This window comes from Mobula birostris, chromosome 3 (assembly GCF_030028105.1).
Source record: "Mobula birostris isolate sMobBir1 chromosome 3, sMobBir1.hap1, whole genome shotgun sequence".
Lineage (NCBI taxonomy): Eukaryota > Metazoa > Chordata > Chondrichthyes > Myliobatiformes > Myliobatidae > Mobula > Mobula birostris.
In genome coordinates, this window is record NC_092372.1 from 50,010,524 (window position 1) to 50,028,944 (window position 18,421).

General features: G+C 40.4%; 1 protein-coding gene across 4 annotated transcripts in view; it reads left to right on the forward strand.

Annotated features, from left to right (window-relative positions):
• trappc13 (trafficking protein particle complex subunit 13) overlaps window positions 1-11,587 on the forward strand; it is a 62,162-nt gene extending 50,575 nt beyond the window's left edge. For 2 of the 4 annotated variants that reach the window (XM_072252613.1, XM_072252616.1), the window contains 3 exons: window positions 472-572; window positions 4,861-5,011; window positions 10,819-11,587. In XM_072252613.1, the coding sequence (XP_072108714.1) occupies window positions 472-572; window positions 4,861-5,011; window positions 10,819-10,911 (345 nt within the window). In that variant the 3' untranslated portion in view covers window positions 10,912-11,587. The remainder of the gene's footprint in view (window positions 1-471; window positions 573-4,860; window positions 5,012-10,818) is intronic. The other 2 variants (XM_072252614.1, XM_072252617.1) reach the window with 1 other exon arrangement.
• The last annotated feature ends 6,834 nt before the right edge of the window (window positions 11,588-18,421 follow it).

Genomic DNA, 18,421 nt, shown 5'->3' on the forward strand with positions numbered 1-18,421 from the left:
TGTCCCTAGTACTCTAACTGAGCAAACATGTAGAAGAGAAAAACAATAAATAAACTGCGGGTGGGGGAAGATCTACCTACATCTTTTTACCTTCTCTCGTTGAAGCCTTGAAGAGCTAAAGCCGCAAAATTCCTACTCTAATACTGTCCACTCCAACAATGATCGCTCAGCTTGCTGCTGCCTTATGTGAGCCAGTCAATCCTGATCGCTGACTGGCCGCTGCTCAAAACATCAAACTGCTGTGAGTCGATGCCTTGTGTACTCAATTAACGAACCTGACTGAGCTACATCGGATTGGCTACTGCTCAAAGCCTTCCTTATCATGTGTATAGCTTGGAAATTTTTCTTCTGAAAATTTGTAATTCTTGACATGGACACAACTAACTTTTTAATCTTTATGCCATGAAGTACTATAAAGCAGCTACCTTTTTCTGTTTGTAACTCAGTGTTTCTTGCGTTGTTTTGTTTTAGGCACCTGGATATGGTGATGTCAGACTTTCCTTGGAGATGATTCCAGATACTGTAAATCTTGAGGAACCTTTTGAAGTTACATGTAAAATAACTAACTGCAGGTAATAGTAAGTGCACTGTTGAAGCCAGACTGCAAATATCTTTTCAGCTATATTGTTAACCAAAAAAAAAGCTCAAGTTAAATGTGAAGCATATAATTCACCCTGCCTTAACTTTATTTTACAGATCCTGCAAAGATATCCTTATTCTGGTTTCAGCACATCTTAGAGCAGAAGTTCACAACCTTTTTTATGCCACGAACCCCTACCATTAACCGAGGGGTCTGTGCAACCCAGGCTGTGAACTTCTGTCTTGGAGGAAGAATGTTTTTAAGAGTTTTGAAAGTTTTATGACTGACATTGACTCAGTATCTCTCAAAGAGTAGTGAACTTGTAAGAGAGCCAAGTCACTGAAAACAACAATTAAGGGGGAATAAAAACTGGCTGCAACGTAGCTATTCTTGCACCTTTTTTAATTCCCTTTTAATTTCGTAGGTATTATGGGTCAGATGAAAGTCACACATTTTTCATGTGGATTAGAAATTACAGCAGGAGATAGAAAAGGCGTGTCAGAAGGGCAATGTCATGATAATCTTTGGGGATTCCCCACATTGGCTCATTCCCCACTCTCAGCTCCACGCGCCACCACCTCAATTTGGCCAGTGCCTCGTCACGCTGCATCTGCCCTGCACCTTCAAGATTTCAGTTCACACTGCAGTAATGCCAGGTCGTACAGACGGTTCAAATGCTCAACTCCAAATGGAAAGTTACAGGCTCTTGACTGCAGTGATTGTATCCAAGGAAAAAGTGTGATTAATACAATAATTTATAGTTATGTTTGTTTGTTTGCTACCAGCACCATCTTAAACCAAAAACCAAGGTTCCCTAATTCTGTTATCCTTGCTTTTTATTCTGACAGGAACATACAAACTCTGTATTCTCAAAATTTCACTTTTGAGGCCTTCCACTTACCAAGTGTTCCTTTGTCAGAAAAGAACCTGTCCCAGTTCACACTTGTCAGACCCTTTCTGATACCATCAGAGTTGCCTTTTCTTCAATTTAGAATTTCAACCTGAGGATCAGACTTGTCTTTTTGTATTTACTTTACTTTAAAACTAATGGCATTATGATTACTAGATGCAAAGTGTTTTCCTACTGAAACTTCTGTCATCTGGCCTGCCTTATACCCTAATAGCAGATCAAAAATCACTAACACACTCTCTTTGGGACTTCTTTGTATTGATTAAGGAAACTTTCCTGAACACATTTAACAAATCTATCCCGTCCAGCCCTTTTATAGTATGGCAACCCCAATTAATAAGTAGAAAGTTAAAATCACCCATTATCACAGTATTGTGTTTCTTGCAACATTCTGTGATCTCTGTACAAATTTGCTCCTCTAATTCCTGCGGATTGTAGGGTAGTCTGTAATATAATCCGATTAACATGTTCCACTCATTGCCTCAGTAATCGGGCTGTACTGCCTGTCTTTTCTGAGCATTGCAGTGACACTCTAGCTGACTAAAAATGCCACCCTTCCTCCTTTAATCCCTCCAACTGTAAAACAAAGGAAGCCTGGAACAATCAGCTGCCAGTGCTGCAACCAAGGCTCACTAATGACTACGATATCATAATTCCACGTGGTGATCCATGCCCTGAGCCTTTCCTACAACACTCCTTGCATTGAAATATCCACAAATTAGTCCCACGTGCTCAACCTTTCAAATTCTGACTTTGTATGTAGGTTTAATAATACTTTCCCCCACGACCACTCCACTATCTGCTCTGGTTCTGTTCCCCTGCAGCTGAAGTTTAAACCCCACCGTGTAGCACTGGCAAACCATCCCGCAAGGATCTTAATACCCCTCCAGTTCGGGTGCAAACTGCCCCGTCTTTACATGGCCCACCTTCACTCAAAGAAAGCCCAATTATCTAAAAATCTGAAGCCCTCCCTTCTGCACCAGTTCCTTCGTCACATGTTAAACTGTATGAACATCCTGTTCTGGCCTGACTAGCATGTAGCTTGGGTGGCAGTCCTGAAGTCACAACTCTGGGAGTCCCATCCTTTAACTTCGCACCCAAGTGTCTGAACTCATGTTGCAGGACCTTGTCACCCTTCCTACCCATGTCATTGGTACCAGTGTGGGCTTAGACCACTCTTCCATCTGAAGATGCTGTAACTCGATCTAAGATTTCCCTGACCCTGGCACCCAGGAGACAATGTAGCATCCAGGAATCTCATTCTGGTGCACAGAACCACCTGTTTGTTTCCCTAACCATTTAATTGCCTATCCTGATGCTTCTGTATCTCCCTGCTATCAAGTAGTGGGTCAGAAAGATTGAAGAGTGGGTGGTAAGGATCCTGAACGATGCTTTTGGCCCTTTGTCTAAACATTCCCAGTAAATGTCACAAGTTAGGGGGGGAGGATGACCCCCTCAGTAGTTCTTGCTGTCCTCTGTAGGGTCTTGCGGTCCAATGCCTTGCAGCTTCTGTATCACATAATGATGAAGTCAGACAGGATACTCTTGATGGTACTCCTGTAGAAAGTTATTCGAATGGGGGCAGGAGGTCTTGCATGCCTTAATCTCCTCAGAAAAAGTAAACATTTCTGTGCCTTCTTAACTAGTAAGTAGGTGTTGTGGGTCCTGGTTGGATCATCTGTTATGGGCACACCAATGAACCTTGAAGGGAATAGAAACAGGGATACTCTGCACTGGCTGCCTTCTCTCTTTGCCCCTCCTGAAGGTCATCAGGTTACCTGTGTCCTGCACCGTGGGTGTAACTACCTTCCTGTATGTTCCGATAATCAACCCCTTAGCCTCCGGAGTTCATCCAGCTCCAGCTCCTATTCCTTAACATAATCTGTGAGAAGCTACAGTTGGATGTACTTCTTGCAGGTATAGTTGTCAGGGATTCTGGAGGTCCTCCTACCTTCTCAGATACCGCAAAAGGAGTATTCCACTATTCTGCCCGACATCCCCACTGCTTTAACTGTGCAATAAGAAAGAAAGAAAAATGGGGGTGGGGTGTGGCAGAATCTACCTACAACCTTACCCTCTCTTCGCCGAATCTTCTATGAGCCAAAGCCTGAATGCCACTCTTACACTGGCCTACTCACACGTGGCAGCTGCCACAATGGCTGCTCCGCTTAACCCTACCTTCTTTTTATTGGCCCTTGCCAAGTGAATAATTATGCACAATCCAGTGTCTCTCCATGCGAATTGTGGTGCACAGAAAGTCCCAACTGCCCCGCTTGCTTCTTTTGAAATCTTTCTCTTTCTAAGCAATCCAACATCTCCAGGGGAACTGCAGTGCTGAGGTTTCTACTAACTTTCTATTCCCACAGCAGCCCTATTGATTCACCCAGAAGATGGCATTTCTGGAATCGGTATGGGTGCTGATATGAAAGTATTGAGTCTGATCACTCATCCGACTCCCTTTCCTTTGGATCAGGTTATTGCAAATAAATTTATTGAGATAAATTTTGGAAGTGGTGAACAACTGGTAAATAAATAACAATGGCAGCTGTACATTTTGTATTTTAATGTTACATGGATGGATGATTTTTTGAAAATATTTAGTAACTATTTTGGATCCACTTGGATGAATACTGTGAAGAAGTCTGCAACTGAATGGTTACAGCAGAACTTTGAGAATTGTTGGTTATCACGTGTTGGCTGAAGCCAGTAATGCAAATTCCTTTCAATAAAATACTTCTAATTTGGTTAGGCAGATACAATGCAGTGAATGACTGTTAGATTTAATCATGTATTTTTTTTTGTAGTACAACATTGACCATGCATAACCAATCTACCCACATTGTTAAACAGAGAACCATTTGGAAATTGATCTGGAACAGCACCAGTATTAAGTATTACTGTACCCAGTGCAGTTAATTATTTTTAATATCACGTGGAAAAGCCTAGATTGTTAGCTGTTATTGTGGCGATCTCCTTCAGAGGATCTCGTAGCTTATTTTGTTTTCCAGTCATGCTGGGTTCTTTCATGATTGAGGATAGGAGTGCCAACGTTCTTTGCCTCTCTCATCTTTTTACTTCCCGATTGTCAGCCACCATTTTAACATTGTGGTAGAGTTGTAATGAACATTTAGGTTTGAGTGTGCTTAGCTCTGGCTGTTCCTTGATGTCTCTGAAGTGTGTGTTGCACAGGTAATATCAGAATTTCATTCCACCATGTGCCTGAATTTGACACATTCCTGCTCTTGATGGACAAGAAATAGAATTTTCGTATAGATATATCTGAGCAATCTTTGTTAGGTAAGGTTGTTTCAAACAATACTATATAATTGTGCTGAGCCATCCATCTCTTCATAACTTTTTCTTTCTCTAGCAGTGAGAGGACAATGGATCTGGTACTTGAGATGTGCAATACAAATGCAATCCACTGGTGTGGAATTTCAGGAAGGCAGCTGGGAAAGTTGTGTCCAAATTCATCTTTACATCTTGCACTCAAGTTGTTGGCTTCTGTTCAAGGTTTACAGGTAAATTCCAAGACAGTAAATAGAATAGAAGAATAACATTACTTTGTTATGCAGCTGGGCTTCTTATTTTGAATATTAAAATTAGATTTAACTGTATATTTACACACGAAAAATTTATAGGTTGTGGTTAGTTACCTGCCAACCCTCCTCCCTTCATTCTCTTCAAAGAAATGATGGTAGGCTGGCAAATTCATTTGAAGGAAATATCTGCCACAGTGTATTAGCCAAAATATCAGACATTGTGGTATGGTAGAGAATGAGATCCTGCCAGAAGTTTGAGATTTTGCTTTGAATAAATCTCAAATGTCAAATTGCTGTCCAGTACTATCCGAAAAGTACTATACTAACAGACAAAATGCTGTTACATGAAAGGTTCTTAAGCAACATTACGTTGTAATGTTATCATTATTGCTGGGCCAGCAAAAGACCTTCAGATGAGCATAAAAAACTAAAGGCAGGCAGGTTAAGCTCCAAGTCTGCTTGTCAAACCTGTCAGAGACTTTGCTTCTGAATGTTTCTAACTTACAGAAAATTTCAACTTAAAGCATCGGATGAGTACAGTGATATAATTGAGTTAATGCACGGACAGAGTTATGGATCATTAAACCAGAAACCTGTTTGAACCCTACCATGGCAGCCGAAGAATTTGCATTCAAGTAATTAAATCTGAAAGCCAAAAGAAATGTCTTTCTTTGTAGTAGTAATTATAGAACTATTAAATTATTTAAAATCCTGTCTGTTTCGGTAGGATAGATAGTGGTTGGCACAACGCTTTACAGTACCAGGGTTCAATTCCCACAGCTGCCTGCAAGGAGATTGCACATTTTCCCCGTGTCTGCGTGGGTCTCCTCGATGTGCTCCAGTTTCTTCCCACGGTCCAAAAGACATATTGGGTTGGTAGGTTAATTGGTCATTGTAAATTGTCCTGTGATTGGGCTAGAATTAAATCGGGGGCTTGCTTGGTGGTGCAGCTCAAAGGGCCAAAATAGAGCCTATTCCATGCTGTGTCTCAATAAATAAATAAGTAAATCCTTCGGGAAAGGAAGTCTACCAATTGTCTTTCTGTGACACAAAGTTGACAGGTGGGGTTTGTTGTAGGAAAATGTCATGTTATTCAAATAATGTAAACTTTTTTTTTACCATTACATTGACCAGGTAATGTGATGAATTTGATGCATTTGGATGTTAAGTTCTGCACTCAGCTGTGGAATGGGACTTCAGTTACATCATTAGATCATAGATATAGGAGCAGAATTGGGCCATTTAACCTACTGAGTCTGCTCCATCATTTCATAATGGAGATGCATTTCCCTCTCAGCCCCAATTTCCTGCCTTCTCCCCGTGACCTTTCATGCCCTGACCAATCAAGAATCGTATCAACCTCTGCCTTAAATATACTCAATGACTTGGCCTCCACAGCCACCTGTGGCAATGAATTCCAGAGATTCACCACTCTAGCTAAAGAAATTCCTCCTCTTATCTTTTCTAAATGGACATCCCTCTATTCTAAGATGGTGTATTCTGGTCCTAGACTCTCCCACTAGGGGAAAAATCCTCTCTACATTTACTCTCTCGAGGCCTTTCAACATTCGATAGGTTTCAATGAGATTTCCTCCTCATTCTTTCTGAATTCCAGTGAGTACAGCCCAGAGCCATCAAACACTCCTCATATGACAAGCCTTTCAAACCGTAATCATTTTCACGAACCTCCTTTGGACCCTCTTCAATGTCAGCACATCCTTTCTTAGATAAGGGGCTCAGAACTGGTCACAATGCTCCAAGTGAGGCCTCACCAGTGCCTTATAAAGCCTCAACATTATATCCTTGCTTTTATATTCTAGTCATCTCGAAATTAATGCTAATGTCACATTTGCCTTCCTCAGCACTGACTCAACCTGCAAATTAACCTTTAGGGAATTCTGCATAGGAACTCTGAAATTCCTTTGCATTTCAGATTTTAGAATTTTCTCTCCATTTAGAAAATTGTATACGCTTCTATTTCTTCTACCAAGGTGCATGACCATACACTTTCTGACACTGTGTGCCATCTGCCACTTCTTTGCCCATTCTCTTAATTTGTCTAAGTCCTTCTGGAGCCTCTCTGCTTCTTCTACCTGCTCCTTCACCCATCTTCATATTGTCTGCAAACTTGGCCACAAAACTTCATCCAAATCATTGACATATAATGTAAAAAGAAGCGGTCCCAACACAGACCCCTGTGGAGCACCACTAGTCACCAGCAGCCAACCAGGAAAGGTTCCCTTTATTCACACCCTTTGCCTCCTTCCAATCAGCCGCTGCCTTATCCATGCTAGTATCTTTTCTGTAAGACAATGGGCTGTTCACTTGTTAAGCAGCTTCATGTGTGGCAACTTGTCAAAGGCCTTCTGAGAATCCAAGCACACAATATCCACCAATTCTTTTTTGTCTATCCTGCTTGTTATTTCTTCAAAGAATTCTAACAGATCTGTCAAGCAAGATTTTCCCTAAATAAACCATGCTGAATATGGGCTATTTTATCATGTGCCTCCAAATACCCTGAGATCTCATCCTGAATAATAAACTCCAACATCTTCCGCATCACTCAGGTCAGACTAACTGGCCTATAGTTTCCCTTCTTCTGCCTCTCTCCTTTCTTGAAGAGTGGAGGGACATTTGCAACTTTCCAGTCCTCTGCAACTATCCCAGGATCTAATGATTCTTGAAAGATCATTACTAATGCTCCCACAATCTCTTCAGCCATCTTTTTCAGAACCCTGGGGTGTAGACCATCTGGTCCAAGTGACTTATCTATCTTCAGACCTTTCAGCTTCCCTGGCACCTTCTCCCTAGTAATGGCAACATCACTCGCTTCTGCCCCCTGACACTCTCAAACTTTGGAATACGGCTAGCTTCTTCCAGACTGAAGACTAATGCAAAATACTTATTCATTTCAGCTGCCATTTCCTTGTCCCCCATTACAACCTCTCCACCATCATTTTACAGTGGTCCGATATCTACTCTCGCCTCTCTTTTACACTTCATGTAGTTGCAAGAAAAAGTTTGTGAACCCTTTGCAATTACCTGGTTTGCTGCATTAATTACTGATAAAATGTGGTTTCATCTTAATCTCAGTCACAATAATAGACAAATACAATCTGCCTAAACTAATAACACACAAACAATTGTACTTCTTTCCGTTAATACTGAATATACCATTTAAACAATCACGGTCTAGGTTCAGAAATGTATGTGAACCTCTGGGTAATGCCTTCTACAAAAACTGTTTGTAGTCAAGTGCTGCAAACAATGAATACTGAAGTAGGTGTAAAAGGATCCAAGGATAACACCAAAAGACCTGCAGAAATCTCTAGAAATTGCTTAAGTCTCTGTTCATGTGTCCACTATAAGAAAAACACTGATGTAAGGACACCATGGAGGAAACCATACTCTCTTATAAAAAAAACATTGCTGCACGCCTCAAATTTGCAAAAGACCACCTGGATGTTCCACAATGCTTCTGGGACAATGTTGTGTGGACAGATGAGACAAAAGTTTAACTTTTTGGCAGAAATGGACACGACTATGTTTGGAGGAAAAGGGCACTGTACACCAACACCAAAACCTCATCCCAACTGTGAAGTATGTTGGAAGGAGCATCATGACTTGGGGCTGCTTTGCTGCCTTAGGATCTGGACAGCTTGCAATCGTTGAGGGAACAATGAATGCAAAATTGTATCAAGATATTTTACAGGAGAATGTCAGCATAGTGGTCCATCACCTGAAGCTGAATAGAAGTTGGATGATGCAACAAGACAATGATCAGAAGCACAAGCAAATCAACAACAGAATAGTTTAAAAAGAAGAAAATTTGTGCTTTGGAATGGCCAAGTCAGAGTCCAGGCCTTAAGCCAATGCTGTGGCATGATCTGAAGAGGGCTGTTCATGCAAGGTATCCCAGAAATGTTCATGAACTGAAACAGTTTTGAATTGAGGAATTGTCTAAAATTTCTCCTCGGCATTGTGCAAGTCTGATCAACAGTTGCAGGAAACGTTTGGTGGAGGTTCTACCAATTATTAAATACAAGAGTTTACATACTTTTTACAGCCTAGACTATGAATGATTAAACAATGTGTTCAGTAAAGTCATGAAAAGTGCAATTGTTTGTGTGTTATTAGTTGGATAGATTGTGTGTGTCTATTATTGTGACTTCGATGAAGATCAAACCACATTTTATGAGTAATTAATGCAGAACATGAGGTAATTGCAAAGGGTTCACAAACCTTTTCTTGCAAATATTGATCTGAAGAAACCTTTGGTATTCTCTTTAATATTATTGGCTAGCTTACCTTCATATTTCATCTTATCCTTCTTTATGACTTACTTAGTTGCCTTCTGTTGGTTTTTAAAAGTTTCTGAATCCTCTAACTTCCCGCTAATTTTTGCTCTATTATATGCTCTCTCTTTGGCTTTTATGTTGGTTTTGTCTTCCCTTGTCAGTCATGGTTGCATCATCCTGCCTTTAGAATACTACTACTACTACTTTGGGATGTAGATATCCTACGCCGTTCAAATTGCTTCCAGAAATTCCAACCATTGCTGCTCTGCTGTCATGCCTGCTAGTGTGCCCTTCCTATCAATTTTGGCCAACTCCTCTATCATACCTCTGTAATTCCACTATAATACTGACACATCTGACTTTAGCTTCTTCTCAAATTGCAGGGTGATTTCTATCATATTATGATTACCCAAGGGTTCCTTTACCTTAATCTTTCCAATCAATTCTGGTTCATTGCACAACACCCAATCCAGACTAGTTGATCTCCTGGTGGGTTCAACCACGAACTACTCGAAAAAGCCATCTTGTAGGCATTCTTCAAATTCCCCCTCTTTGGATCCATAGCAACCTGATTATCCCAATCTACCTGTATATTGAAATCCCCCATGACTTTCTTAACATTACCCTTTTGACATGCGTTTTCAATTTCCCGATGTAATTTGTAGACTGTATCTTTGCTACTTTTTGGGGGTCTGTATATAACTCCCCCCGGGTTCTTTTTACCCTTGCAGTTTCCTAGCTCCACCCGCAACAATTCTGTACCTTCCAACCCAATGTCACCTCTTTCTAAAGATTAGATGTTATTTTTTTTCTAAGACAGCCACACCACCCCCTCTGCCTACCTGTCGGTCCTTTCAATACAATCTGTATCCTTGGGTGTTAAGCTCGCAGCTATAATCTTTCAGCCATGATTCAGTGATGCCCACAACGTCATACATGCCAATCTGTAACTGCACTACAAGATCATCTACCTTATTCTGTACATTGCGTGCATTCAAATAAACACCTTCTGTCCTATGTTCGTAGCCTTTTTCGATCTTGTCCCCTACACTGGAACTCAATTGTTGGTTGCAATTTTGCTCTGTCATCAGCCTGTCCTTGCTTACAGTCTCATGACACACTGCCTCTGTGAACCACCTACCCCGTTCTCAGCACTATCACGTGGTCCCACCCTCCGCCAGATTAATGGGTCAAAATGCCAATAACTCCATGGTTGAGAGCAAACAAATGTAAATATTTTGAGGAAACAAGTGCACAATGATACCTTTGAATATGTCCAATCTTTAACTTTTCAGTTATTCATAGGGAGACAGTGGAAAACAATTAATCTTGTTTTTTGCTGATGTTAGTCAAATTTTGGTCTCATTCAGTGATCTAAGAGGTATCAATTCGTTCTTGACTGCAAACCCTAACACTGCCTTTTAAACAAATTTTGCCATTGTATTTATACTTCTGATTATTTTAATTAATTTACCTTTCTCTTTACAGAGTATTTCAGGATTACGTTTGATGGATACATTTTTAAAAAGAACATATGAATATGATGATATTGCACAAGTATGTGTGGTCTTTTCGCACTGAAGCTAGAAAACTAAAATCTTTTGTGATGGTATCTCCTTCTGTGGTTAACTGTGAACCTGTCATCCAGTTTTAATGATGTGGCCTGTTTTTTTCACCAGTAGAAAAAAAAGCTATCACCATGTTGATCTAAACCAAATATGTAAACTTCTTAAATTAAGATTTTGAGCAGTTGATTGGATTAAAACACCATCTTGGATCCTAATTTCAAATCCAGTGCAGACTGATCAGATGGTATTAGTCTCTGTTTGTTGGATGTAAAAATCTTGCACATAAGTTTGAGCAGTTGCAATCCATTTCTTTATGGCAATGACCCACTACTTGAAATTGTTGATAGATTAATGTTTGTGTTGCTTGACCTGCTTTTTTTTTTCATGAAATTGGTGATCTCATGCAGTATGGTTTAGAGTCGTCCTTTAGACTGTGAGAAAAGTGAAACTAACAAGCAAAAGCACAGGGTATTTCTGAGATTAGAGCAGAAAGCAGCTCTGGGTGTTTGGAGGGAATCCTTGTATCCAGTTGTGTTGTACCTGACCTGATACTGTTCATACTAACTGTATCCAAGCTGGTGTGTTGATTCCATTACACCTAAGCTCATGCTGAGTATAAAGTCTACAATTTTTTTTTACTGTTTACACAAAAGTGGTTTTAATAAAGCTTATTATTTGTTTAAAGAATATATTACTTTTGAAAACATTAGTGTTATATTATTTTCTATTAGTTTTGAAGGCAGCTTGTGTCCTAAAATGATTGATTAAACTTTGTTTAAAAGTTGTGACTTTGATGTTGTTGGATTCAGTGGGCAAATTTAAAGTGACTCATTGTCTCATTTACTATGGGGATCGTAGAAAAAAACGGTCCTTCTGGCCCACCTGCTTGCCCATACTGAACTATCCAAGTATCTGTCTAAATGCCTTATAAACATTATAGATATATCTTCTACCACCTCTGGTGGTTCATTTTAAATACCCACTACTTTCTGTGTAGAAACTTACTACTACTTTAATCTGTGCCATCCTGTTCTTGACTCTACCGTTGTGGAAAAAGACCGATTATCCTTTCTACGTGCCTCAATTGTGTAAACTATTCAGCCTGCTGTATCCTAGCCTACTAACTGCTCCTTATAATTGGAGGCTCTATTCCGGGCAATATCCCTGGGAATATTTTATTTCATTTAGATAAAGCGTGGAACAGGCCCTTCTGGCCCAATGAATCAGCCACCCAGCAACCCACAGGACAATTTACAATGACCAATTAACCCACTAACTGGTATGTCTTTGGACTGGGAGGAAACCCACATGGTCACAAGGAGAACATACAAACTCCTTACAGATGGCACCAGAAATTAACCCAGAATCCAATGCCCTGAGCTATAATAGCATCACACTAACCACTCCGTTACCATGGTGCCCTAAGCACTCTGCACTCTATTGCTATCACATCCTTGTGTGCCTTGACTATTTTTTCCACTCTACTTAGAAGAAATTAAGCCCATTCCTGGAGATTCTGTCTTAGTACTAATACCACTGTGCACTGCAGCCATAGGCAAGAATTCCCCTTGACAGAGCCCATGAGTGTTCCATTATCCTCTAATCTCACTCCTCCTCTCTTCCATAACCAGGAACATTTCTCCTTTTCCACATCTTTTGTGACATCAACGTTTTGATTTAAAGATCACCTGTTGCAACTCCCAACACCTGCAATGGGATGCCACCATAAAGGAGATCTTCCCCTCCTCTGTTCTTTAAGTATTCTAAGGGGAACATTCACTCTTCCATCTCCAATAGTGTCTACTACCAATAACCTTGACACACAGTGGAATTATTATTGCTATATTTCCCATAAATAGCAACACTGGATGTCAGCAATGACCAAAAACTCAGTTGAACCGGCCTTATAAACGCTGTAGCTATAACAGCAGGTCTTAGTATCCTGCCAAGAGGAGCTTGTCTCCTGAAGTCCAAAGATGTCAATATCTTGATCACAAATTCACCATCTATCAGTTGGAATAGATGCATGTGCCTAGATGAGTACACTTTTGAAATAAATGGGACTTCCTAGTAGTGTCAGACAGTGACTAATGGGGTGCTGTAGGGAGTGGTGCTTGGACTCTAGCTATTCATAATGTACATTGATCTGAATGAAGGAACCAAATGGCAACTACATACAATTGGGTGGGATTGTGGGAGGTGTTGTTGTCGTGGCTGTCCCTCAAGGTCAAGGATGATGGTCTTCGTTCTGTTGATCTATTTATGGGCTCTTAAGTGGCTTATGAGTCCAATCTTGGCTTTGAAAGTTCTTCTGCATTCAGGACAGGTAGCTCCGGATGGCAGATTGGGCTTTGGTTGTTGCTGCCTCTCTTTCCATTTTCTTCTAATTTTGCACATCTGTTGGCCTCGAAAGCCACCATTCTCAGATGATGGCTTGCCAGAGTTTCCTGTCCTTGGCATTGGTTTCCCAATTGTTGATGTCGATGTTACATTACTTCATGTTGGCTTTTAAGACGTCTTTGAATCTCTTCTGTGGAAGGTGTGTTTCTATAATTATTGCAAATGTAATGACAAAGAATAAAGATTTGACAGAAACATCATCTTTTTATGCATTACTTGTAAAAGACATTGAAAAAACTTGCTTCATTTGATCATGAATAGCTGTTTATGACCCCTGATGCCAAGTAACAACTATTGTTGAGAGATTAACATTATTTATCACGTGTACATGGAAACTTGCAGTAAAGCCTGCTGGTTGCATTAACAACCAACACAATCTAAGGGTTTGCTGAGGTAGCTTGCAAATGTTGCCACACATTCCATTGCCAACAGAGCATGCACACAAGATTCAGCAGAAGAAAAGCAACAAAACAACTTTTCTCTCTCCCATCTACCCACCCACCTACCCATGGATAGTCCTCTAATTTGATACTTCACCTCTACTCTTAAACTCATATCTATGTCACTATCTTTATTTTGCTTTTTATACAGTAACTAAAATATAAATTATATTCCTAATTTTCCCTGCTTTGCTGTCTGAGATTTTTTAGTATGATCTATTGAACAGCCTGACAGAAATACATTGTTTTTTAAAACCATATGTCTCCTGTAGATGGCACCAAATTAAAGGTCCCATCTGAAGAGAGGCCACTGACTGAGAGCTTGCTCCCAAGTATCTGTGGGCTTCTTGGAAGTTAGCATAACCTAGGTCATTGTCTGAAAACTCCCAACCTCACTGAAAATTCTATTTCACAACATGCCATTACTTAGAATCAGAAACAATGGAACTGTAAAAACAAGATTTGTTTAATCTTGAAAGTCTTAAAAAGAAAATACAATGAATTACTTAGTAATTTAAATGCAGTAGAAACACCGAGGTTCACATTCATCCACGTGAATAAAAATATTACTCATCAAGGTTTACAAAATTAAAAATGTTGAGAACATTCAGCATGGTTGAAAAGTAATATCTTTAATAGCATGATGTAAATGATGTCTGGATTGTAGTGGTCATCCAGTTTCTGGGTTAATTTGAGTAATTACAGAAAAATATAAACTAATGCAATGAGGACAATGGGACATGAAAAGAGAAGAAATGCAAGGACAGCGGACATGCCCAAGGTGTCCTGCACTAAAGCAGAAAGAAACGTTGGACCAATACTATAGCTGAATGAGTCATGCAGAAGTGGTCTGGTCTGAGAGAGCGGGAGCAAACCAGTTACCCTGTGTTGTAGATTATTACGAAGATGAGTTATTGCACTTCAAGGTTATATCGAACATCATTTTAACAGTGCAAGATGCCACAGAGAAGAGATCTGAATGCAGATATTCTTCAAAGTAGTCACCCAGTATGCCCAACCTGCAGACTCTAAGATGGAAACCCTCACTAACAAATGGATGCTTTTTTCCTTAAATAAACACTCATGTTTTCCTTTCCTTTAGTCTGTTTCTTAATCATTCGCAGGGTTCACTACGATGTCTATATTTGTGGTTTAAGTTTTAATAAGCCTTTGAAAACAAATTACTGAATTTAAAGTTCACTTGTATTGTTGTTTCCTCTAAGAAGCTTAGGAGATTATGCAAGCAGGGAGCTGCTCTTCTAAGTTAATTTTGATTACGATTGAGTAGTGTTGTACAAGTGTGCTGCATAAGCTTAACTCCGCCATTTGTAGTGGGCAGACCTGCTTCTTCACTTCAAGCAATACAGGTTCAATCCTGACCTCCAGTGGAGACTACATGTTTCTCTCTGACCGTGTGAGATTTCACCAAGTGCTCTGGTTTCCTGCCACATCCCAAATATGTTGGCTGTCAGGTTATTTAGCTACTGTAAGTTATGCTTGGTGTAGGTGTGTGAATCAGGGCTGAGTTGATAGCCATGTGACAGAATAAGTTAGCAGGAATTTTTTTGGAATAGGGTTGATAGGATTGAATTGAATTAACTTTATTACTTCATATACATGAGTAAAAATCTTTATGTCTCCATCTAAATGCAATGTGCAATTTATAGTAATTTATAATAGTATGTACAACAGGACAGTCAATATAACATAGAAATACAATTATATCAGCATGAATTAATCACTCTGATGGCCTGGTTGAAGAAGCTGTCCCGGAGCCTGTTGGTTCTGGCTTTTATGCTGTGGTACTGTTTCCCGAATGGTAGCAGCTGGAAAAGATTGCGGTTGGGGTGACTCGGGTCCCCAATGATCCTTCGGACCCTTTTTACACACCTGTCTTTGTAAATGTCCTGAATAGTGGGAAGATTTGAGGGAAGTACAGCTCCCATAACAGGCAGTGATGCAGCCTGTCAGGTTGCTGTGAATTGTGTCCCTGTAGAAAGTTCTTAGAATTTGGGGGCCCATCCCAAACTTCTTCAACCGTCTGTATTGAAAGAGGTGCTGTTGTGCTTTTTTCACCACACAGCCAGTATTGCTCTGGGAATTGGTGTGGGCTTTGAAATTTAAAACAGCATTGGGTCAGATGAAGTGGTATTATAAAATTAAAGAGAAAAGCCATGTCATGGTGAAAACAAAGTTTGATTAATGAGAATGAACCAAAAATAATCAATTATACTAAGCTAAAATTGGTATCAACTTTTTGTTTGATCAGTTGGAATGACATCCATAACTATCTCCTTTTTTAAATGATGTTATAGTATTGATGGTGTTAACTTATTACAGGAATTGTGCATGTGAAGTGAATTTGACAGGGTCACTCATCTCAAAAAGAGAAGCCAGACTGCCCATTAATAAAGACTTCCAGATTATGATAGATCAGATTCTGAGTGTCCAATTTTGACCAGAGCCAAAGTCAAAGATGTTATTTATTGTCATATGCACAAGTACACGTACTGTGTGCTCAGGTACAATGAAAAACTAAAGTAGCTTCAGAGGCACATGACATCAGATATACAACATACACAAGAAAAAAGTCATAAATTATATTTAACATACACAATTTTACAAGAAAGAACAATTAAAAACACGATCCAATTTAATGCAAAATTATATATTGCTATACTGAGGTAGTGATTGGTGGTGTACTTTCTTTATGATTGCATATATGTGCTGGGCCCAGGACAGGTCATCTGAAATGTACACACCTAGGAATTGAAAGTTGCTGACTCTCCATACTGATTCCCCCAATGCAAGCTGGCTCATGTTCACCCTCCTTCCCTTTCCTGGAGTCACCAATCAGCTTTTTGGTTTGCTGGTGTTCAGTGAGAAGTAGTTGTGGCAGCACTCAACCGGGAGTCCTGATAAGCTCACTTGTCACCACCTGTGATTGGTTGAGTAACAGTGGTGACATCTGAGAATATGAAGATGGTGGCAGAGCTGTGTTCGCCACACAATCGTGTGTGCAGGCCAGGGACTAAGCACGCAGCCCCAAGGTGCATTTGCATTAATGTGCTGCAAACTGAAATCTGCCTAGATAACATAGCCGTAGAGAGAAAAAAAAACATCAAAAGAACTATTAAGAATGTGGTGAGAGTGTGAAACTCCCTGCCACAGATCATGGTTGGGACAAATTACAGAGTTGGATTAAAAGTAAACAAGTAAGGGAGTGGAAGGGGAATGGGTTGCAATGATAAAGACATGGGGATGGTGGTTTGCTCAGAGCATCAACAGCGATATAGCAGGTTGTGCCAACTGATTTGAGACCATAAGATACAGGAGCAAAATTAGGCCATTTGGGCCATTGATTCTGCTCTGCCATTTCATCATCCAATTTTCCACTCAGCTCTAGTCTCCTGCCTTCTCCCCATATTTCTTCATATCCTGACCAATCAAGAATCTATCAACTTTTGCCTTAAATATTCATAAAGACTTGGCCTCCACAGCTGCCTGTGGCAAAGAATTCCACAGATTCACCATTCTCTGGCTAAAGAAGTTCCTCTTCATCTGCATTCTAAAAGGGTGTTCCTCTATTCTGGGGTTGTGTCCTCTGGCCTTAGACTCTCCCACCGTAGGAAGAGTCCACTCTATTAACTCTACCAAGGCCTTTTACCATTCAATAGGTTTCAATGAGGTCGTCCCTCATTCTTATGAATTCCAGTGAATACAGGCCCAGAGCCATCAAACACTTTTTATATGACAAGCCATTTAATCCTGGAATCATTTTCGTGAACCTCTTTTTGAGCCCTCTCCAGTTTCAGCACATCCTTTCTAAGATAAGAGACTCAAAACTGCTCATAATACTCCATGTGAGGCCTCACCAATGCTTTAAGAAGTCTCAACTTTACATCCTTGCTTCTAGATTCTGGTCCTCTTGAAATGAATGCTAACATCGCATTTGACCATAAGACATAGAAGCAGAGTCAGGCCATTGGCCCAGTGAGTCTGCTCTGCCACTCAATAATGGCTGACCCTTACTTTTCCCTTCCTCAATCCCAGTTCCTGGCCTTCACCCCGTAACCTTTGATGCCATGGCCAATCAAGAACTTAATCAATCTTCCTCTTAAATACATCCAATGGCCCGGCCTCCACAACTGCCTGTGGTAACAAATTCCACAAATTCACCACCCTCTGGCTAAAGAAATTTCTCCGCATCATGGTTTTAAATAGATATCTCTCTACCTGAGGCTGTGTCCTCTTGTCCTAGACTCCCCCACCAGAAGAAACATCCTTTCCACATCTACTCTGTCTAGGCCTTTCTACATTTGAAAGGTTTCAATAACGCCCCCCTTCATCCTTCTAAATTCCAGTGAGTACGGACCCAGAGCCATCAAACGTTCCTCATATGATAACCCTTTCATTCCCGGAATCATCCTTGTGAACCTCCTCTGAACCCGCTCTAAAGCCAGCACATCTTTTCTTAGATAAGGGCCCAAAATGGTTCACAATACTCAAGGTGAGGCCTCACCAGTACCTTATAAAGCCTCGGCATCACATCCCTGCTTTTGTATTCTAGACCTCTTCAAATGAATGCTAACATGGCATTTGCCTTCCTCACCACTGACTCAACCTGCAAGTTAACCTTTAGGGTGTTGTGCTCAAGGACTCCCAAGTCCCTTTGCATCTCTG